General features: G+C 46.6%; 1 protein-coding gene across 1 annotated transcript in view; it reads right to left on the minus strand.

Annotated features, from left to right (window-relative positions):
* Positions 1-237: 237 nt before the first annotated feature.
* HCK (HCK proto-oncogene, Src family tyrosine kinase) overlaps positions 238-7,212 on the minus strand; it is a gene marked incomplete at its 5' end in the record, with an annotated part of 18,998 nt that continues 12,023 nt past the window's right edge. Inside the window, 3 exons of the mRNA XM_015828860.1 lie at positions 238-748; positions 5,853-5,984; positions 6,797-6,950. Coding sequence (XP_015684346.1) covers positions 546-748; positions 5,853-5,984; positions 6,797-6,950 — 489 coding nt within the window. The remainder of the gene's footprint in view (positions 749-5,852; positions 5,985-6,796; positions 6,951-7,212) is intronic.

The raw sequence follows: 7,212 nt of genomic DNA on the forward strand, positions 1-7,212 counted from the left end.
ATTTATCTTTCATATCTCTCTCTCTCTCTCTCTCTCTCTCTCTCTCTCTCTCTCTCTCTCTCTCTCTCTCTCTCTCTCCCCCTCTCCCCCTCTCCCCCTCNNNNTCTCTCTCTCTCTCTCTCTCTCTCTCTCTCTCTCTCTCTCTCTCTCTCTCTCTCTCTCTCTCTCTCTCTCTCTCTCCCTCATATATACACACACAATTTCTCTCGTACGGACACACGCTTTCTATGACACACACACACACCCCAGGAACTTCCACCATAATGCTGTGGCTTCGCAACAGCCATTAGGATAAAATCTCTTCCATTTTTTGAAGCGGTTTCTGCTGACTGCAGTCTGATTCGTTTGCAGCGAAGAGCAAAGAGATTGCTTCATTCAGTTCTTAACCCAACTGGGCTTGCGAACCAGTCTATGAGCCACATTTGCAGGTAGGAAAAAAGTCTCTGGCCTCTAAACCACAGATTCTCCACGCCGAAAACTTCCACCTCCCTGGCCTCATGGGACAGCAGGCACGCTGGCAACGCCGGGGTAGCCACGCATCCCTTCTAAGGCTGCTGTTGGTACTGCTTTTCCGTGCCGGTGAAAAAGTCCTCCAGGATGCTCTGGATGTACTCAAAGGTGGGCCGATCCTCCGGTTTCTCCTTCCAACATCTCAACATGATCTCGTAGAGCTCCTGCGGGCAGCCCTGGGGACGTGGCATCCGGTAGCCACGCTCGAGGGCGCGCATCACTTCCAGGTTTGTCCTCCCTGAATTGGGCAAAGAAGGAGACGGGTGGGACATCCTGAGGCGCAACCCAGCTCGGAAAATATCAAGAGAAGAGAAAAGGAGAACATGGGGAAGGGGATTCCTGCAGGTAATGAGGCACACACACACACACACACACACACCACGTCATGCAGACTTGTCAGGGGTCCTAAAGGGAGCGGAATCATTGGCACAGTCAGGCTGGCCGTGAACTCGTGGGGGCCTTGGTGCTCTCTGATTGTTTTCCTGCAGACGTTTCATTACTCAGCTAGGTAACATCATCAGGGCTAGAAGGGGTTGGAGGAAGAGGAGGAGGAGGAGGAGGAGGAGGAGGAGGAGGACTGTTGGATCCTTGGTGCTCTGAGCTTGGTTGATTTCTTGCAAACGTTTCATTACGCAACTAGGTAACGTCATCAGTGCTAGAAGGGAGTGGCATTTGCAGAGAGGAGGGGGAAGAGGAGGAGGAGGAGGAGGAGGAGGAGGAGGAGGAGGAGGGACTGTAGGGTCTTTGATGCTCTCTGAGCTTAGTAGTTTTCTTGCAGACATTTCATTACGCAACTAGGTAATGTCATCAGTGCTAGAAGGGAGTGGCATTTGCAGAGAGGAGGGGGAAGAGGAGGAGGAGGAGGAGGAGGAGGAGGAGGACTGTAGGGTCCTTGATGCTCTCTGAGCTTAGTAATTTTCTTGCAGATGTTTTGTTACCCAACTATGTAGCACCATCAGTGCATGTAATGCCTACAAGAAAACAACCAAGCTCAGAGAACATGAAGGACCCCACAGTCCTCCTTCCCCTCCTTCTTCTCCTTCTGCTTCCTCCTCCTCCTCCTGCTTCCTCCTCCTCCTCCTCCTCTCCACAAATCCCACTCCCTTCTAGCCCTGATGATGTTCCCTAGTTGGGTCATGAAACATCTGCAAGGAAACCACCCAGCTCAAAGAGCACCAGGAACTGCACAGTCCTCTTCCTCCTCCTGCTCCTCCTTTTCCTCTCCTCCTCCTCTTCCTCCTCTCCACAAACCCCACTCCCTTCTAACACTGATGATGTTCCCTAGTTGGGTCATGAAATGTCTACCAGAAAACAGCCAGTCTCAGAAAGCACCAAGGACCCCATCCTCCTCCTCCTCCTCCTCCCCGCAAGCCCCCACTCCCTTCTAGAGATGATGACCATTTTATGACCATTACGAATATGACCATGTTGGGCAGGCCCCATTACGTCCATAACTCGAGGACTGTAGTACAAGAACGTTTGGGAAAAGTCCAAGGTGGTGTGTTCCTTTAGAGATTCTGAGATCTCAGTTGGAAATGAGAATTAGAAGAGGAAGCCTTAAGAAACAGAATATTAAAATCCTATTTATGGTGGCAACTTTGCCTTGCAAAGCGTACAGGAGCGAACGTTGGCCCACCACAGTAGCTTGTTGTTATGGAAATTGCGTGCTGCAATAATGTGTGTTTCGTACACACTGGACACGCTGTGGTGTCGTCCACTTGGCATAATAATAATAATAATAATAATAATAATAATAATAATAATAATAATAATAATAATAATAATAATAATAATAATAATAATAATAATAATAATAAAGTTGGAAGGGATCTTGGAGGTCATCTAGTCCAACCCCCTGCTCAGGCAGGAAACCCTATACCATTTCAGACAAATGTCTGTCCAGTCTCTTCTTAAAAACTTCCAGTGTTGGAGCATTCACCACTTCTGGAGGCAGGTTGTTCCACTGGTTAATTGTCCTCACTGTCAGGAAGTTTCTCCTTAGTTCTAGGTTGCTTTTCTCCTTGGTTAGTTTCCATCCGTTGCTTCTTGTCCTGCCTTCTTCAGGTGCTTTGGAGAATAGCTTGACTCCCTCTTCTTTGGGGCAGCCCCTGAGATATTGGAAGGCGGCTATCATGTCCCCCCTCGTCCTTCTCTTCATTAAACTAGACATATCCAATTCCAGCAACCGTTCCTTATATGTTTTAGCCTCCAGTCCCCTAATCATCTTTGTTGCTCTTCTCTGTACTCTTCCTAGAGTCTCAACAGCTTTCAAAGGACCTACAAACCAATCCTCTTTCCGCTGAAAACTTTAAAAAGTATGAACATTTTTAAAGGGACTTTCCATCTTGTACACCAGGATTGTAGACGTCCGTTCCTAAGCAACCTTAGCCAAATGGGGAAATGTGTGGGGCAGCATCTGTACTTGTGGCCACCCTTTGTACTTGTGTTGCAAGGCATGTGTTGCCACCTGCTTCCTCTCCAAGGGACAAAACGTGCATTGTTTCATCAAGGATATTTTTTTGAGCCTTTTTGCGACAGATTAGATCAGGGGTAGGCAACCTTGGCTCTTTTATGACTTGTGGACTTCAACTCCCAGAATTCCTGAGCCAGCCATGCTGAGGGGAAAGGGAGAGGTTTCCAAGCTGAGCCATGCTGGCTCAGGAATTCTGGGAGTTGAAGTCCACCAGTCATAAAAGGGCCAAGGTTGCCTACTCCTGACCCAGCTGAAGGCAGTGTATTATATTATTTCACCTATCTCCCCATCGGCCTCCTTGACCAAAACTGACTGTGGCTGAGGATGGACTAGACCAGGGGTAGGCAACCTTGGCCCCTTCATGACTCGTGGACTTCAACTCCCAGAATTCCTGAGCCAGCATGGGGGAACTATGTTTGCTGGTATTACAGATCTCGTCGCAGGATGGAAGCGGTTCCTAGGAAGGCCGCCTTTTGCAATTGACTAATGGCGAATTTGTCAATGCCGATGATGGTGTCCAAGTGGTGCTCCAGTTGTTTTGGGATTGCACCCAAGGCGCCTATGACTATTGGTACTACCCTTGTTTGCCTTTGCCACAGTCTTTCTATTTCTATTTGTAGGTCTTTGCATTTTGTTATCTTCTCCAGTTCTTTCTCGTCTATTCTGTTGTCTCCAGGCACTGCCACGTCCACTATCGAGACTTTTTTGTCTTTCTTATCGACAATTGTTAAGTCCGGGGTGTTATGTGGTAGGTGCAGGTGTCTGTTTGAATTCTGAAGTCCCAGAGCAGTTTAATTTTATCATTTTCTATGACTTTCTCTATTTTATGATCCCACCAGTTCTTGCTTACAGGCAAATGATATTTCTTGCAGATCTTCCAATGCACCATTGTTGCTACTTTGTCATGCCGCTGCTTGTAGTCAGTCTGTGCGATCTTCTTGCAGCAGTGTACCAGGTGGTCCCCTGTTTCTTCAGCTTCTATCCCAGGTGCTTGTTAAGGACTCGATAGGTAGACAAAAATGCCAAATCCAGTCTGAACATCTGGCTGACTGTGTGATGATCAATAATAATAAAGTTGGAAGGGACCTTGGAGGTCTTCTAATCCAACCCCCTGCTCAGGCAGGAAACCCTATAGCCATTTCAGACAAATGGCTATAGGGTTTCCTGCCTGAGCAGGGGGTTGGACTAGATGACCTCCAAGGTCCCAACTTTATTCTTATTCTTATTCTTATTCTTGTTGTTGTTGTTGTTGTTATTACTATTATTATTATTATTATTATTGATCATCGCACAGTCAGCCAGATGTTCAGACTGGATTTGGCATTTTGTCTACCTATCGAGTCCTTCCCAAGGACCTGGGATGGGCAGATGTGGATGTTTGATGGTATTACAGATATCGTCGCAGGATGGAAGCGGTTCCTAGTAAGGCCGCCTTTTGCAATTGACTAATGGCGAATTTGTCAATGCCGATGATGGTGTTAAAGTGGTGCTCAGTTGTTTTGGGATTGCACCCAAGGTGCCTATTACTATTGGTAGCACCCTTGCTTGCCTTTGCCACAGTCATTCTATTTCTATTTGTAGGTCTTTGTATTTTGTTATCTTCTCCAGTTCTTTCTCGTCTATTCTGCTGTCTCCAGGCACTGCCACGTCCACTATTATTATTATTATTATTGTTGTTGTTGTTGTTGTTGTTACTATTATTACTACTATTATTATTACTACTACTACTACTACTACTATTATTATTATTACTACTACTACTACTACTACTACTACTACTACTACTAGCTGTACCCGGCCACGTGTTGCTGTGGCTCAGTCTCAATGCGCCATTGTGCATTCATCCCAAACAATAAGTTTGCATTTCTGCAATACTTTTCTCATGCTGGATGCTTTGGAAATGTTGCACGTGGGAGTTTCAATGAATTGCATGTTCAATGGCAATTTCAAAGCGTCCAACAGATGGTGCTGTTTTTTTTAAAAAGCATATTTTTACCTGTCACAGGTGTGACATCTATATAATACAGGTATATAGAAACACGCGCGTATTCGAATGCAACGTTGTGTCAAAATTTCAAAGCAATCGGTGGAGAACTTTTGGAGATTTAAGATTTTGAACAAACGAACATTTACATTTTTATTTATATAGATAGATATAGATGATGATGATGATGATTATTATTATTATGGATCATCGCACAGTCAGCCAGATGTTCAGACTGGATTTGGCATTTTGTCTACCTATCGAGTCCTTCCCAAGGACCTGGGATAGGCAGATGTGGATGTTTGATGGTATTACAGATCTCGTCGCAGGATGGAAGCAGTTCCTAGTAAGGCCGCCTTTTGCAATTGACTAATGGCGAATTTGTCAATNGGATCATCGCACAGTCAGCCAGATGTTCAGACTGGATTTGGCATTTTGTCTACCTATCGAGTCCTTCCCAAGGACCTGGGATAGGCAGATGTGGATGTTTGATGGTATTACAGATCTCGTCGCAGGATGGAAGCAGTTCCTAGTAAGGCCGCCTTTTGCAATTGACTAATGGCGAATTTGTCAATGCCGATAATGGTGTCCAAGTGGTGCTCCAGTTGTTTTGGGATTGTACCCAAGGCGCCTATTACTATTGGTACCACCCTTGCTTGCCTTTGCCACAGTCTTTCTATTTCTATTTGTAGGTCTCTGTATTTTGTCATCTTCTCCAGTTCTTTCTCGTATTATTATCATTATCATTATCATTATCATTATCATTATCATTATCATCATTATCATTATCATTATTATTATTATTAGAGTCTTGCTGGATTAAACCGAAGAAGGGAGGCCATCTTGACCGTTTCCTAGGCAAGGTCAAGCTTTCCTGCTACATACCTGGATACGGGGTCCGCCCGTAGGTGATGATCTCCATCAGCAAGATGCCGAAGGACCACACGTCGGACTTTATGGTGAAGGACCCATAGTTGATGGCTTCAGGGGCTGTCCACTTGATGGGGAACTTGGCACCTGCCCAGAATCCAAAAACAAGATAGTTAGATTGAGCCTGGAAACGGCAGCTGGCAACAACTAATGTTATCGGTTTGGTTTCGTGCTGAAGGTAGCAGGCAGAGAGTGGGGGACGCTGGGTTCGAGTCCCGCCTTAGGGAGACCACACCTGGAATACTGCAAGCAATTCTGGTCACTATATCACAAAAAAAGATGTTGAGACCTTGGAAAAAGTGCAAAGAAGAGCAACTAAGATGATCCAAGGCCTGGAGACTAAAACATACGAAGAACGGCTGCGGGACTTTCGATTTGGCCGGTCTAAAGAAAAGAAGAAATAGGGGAGACGTGATAGCAGCGTTCCAGTATTTGAGGGGCTGCCCCAAAGAGGAGGGGGTCAAACTATTCTCCAAAGCACCAGAGGGAAGGACGAGAAACAATGCTTGGAAACTGACCAAAGAGAGAAGCAACCTGGAATTAAGGAGAAACGTCCTGACAGTGAGCACAATTAACCAGTGGAACAGCTGGCCACCAGAAATCGTGGGTGCTCCATCACTGGCAGGTTTTTAAGAAGAGGCTTCAACTTCCAGAATTCCCCAGTCAGCAACTCTCCAAACTTGGCCACTTTAAGACTTGTGGACTTCAAGTCCCAGAATTCCCCAGCCAGCATGGCTGGCTGGGGAATTCTGGGACTTGAAGTCCACAAGTCTTAAAGTGGCCAAATTTGAGGACCCCTGATCTCCAGGCGCTCCAATTGGGGAGGAAAGGCGTAAAGTCAAATCTACATTGTCCATCAACGTGGAGGATGCACACACTAAGGGTACGGGCTTCGTTACCTTCCCGAGCGGTGTACTCGTTGTCCTCGATCACACGGGCCAAGCCAAAGTCCGCAATCTTGCACACCAGGAGTGCCGACACCAAGATGTTGGCGGCTCTGAGGTCACGATGGATGTAGTTCCTCTGCTCGATGAAGGCCATGCCTTCTGCCACCTGCCACGGGGTGGGGGGGGGGGAAGACAGCTCCATTAAAGGGGGAAGACCCGAAAAAAGCCGCGTCTTTACGACTGATTTTACAAGAGTCCTCCACTTATGACTGGCCGGAAGTTAGCGTGGACCCTCTCGCAAAAGATACGACCTGGATTCCAAGTTTTTGATGGCCGCTCCGCCTCCGGCCACGTGAGCACATTTGGAGACTTGAGATCCGGGTTGTCCAAGCTTGGCAACTTTAAGAGCTGTGGACTTCAACTCCCAG

Source organism: Protobothrops mucrosquamatus, unplaced genomic scaffold (assembly GCF_001527695.2).
Source record: "Protobothrops mucrosquamatus isolate PMUCROS unplaced genomic scaffold, P.Mucros_1.0 scaffold5030, whole genome shotgun sequence".
Lineage (NCBI taxonomy): Eukaryota > Metazoa > Chordata > Lepidosauria > Squamata > Viperidae > Protobothrops > Protobothrops mucrosquamatus.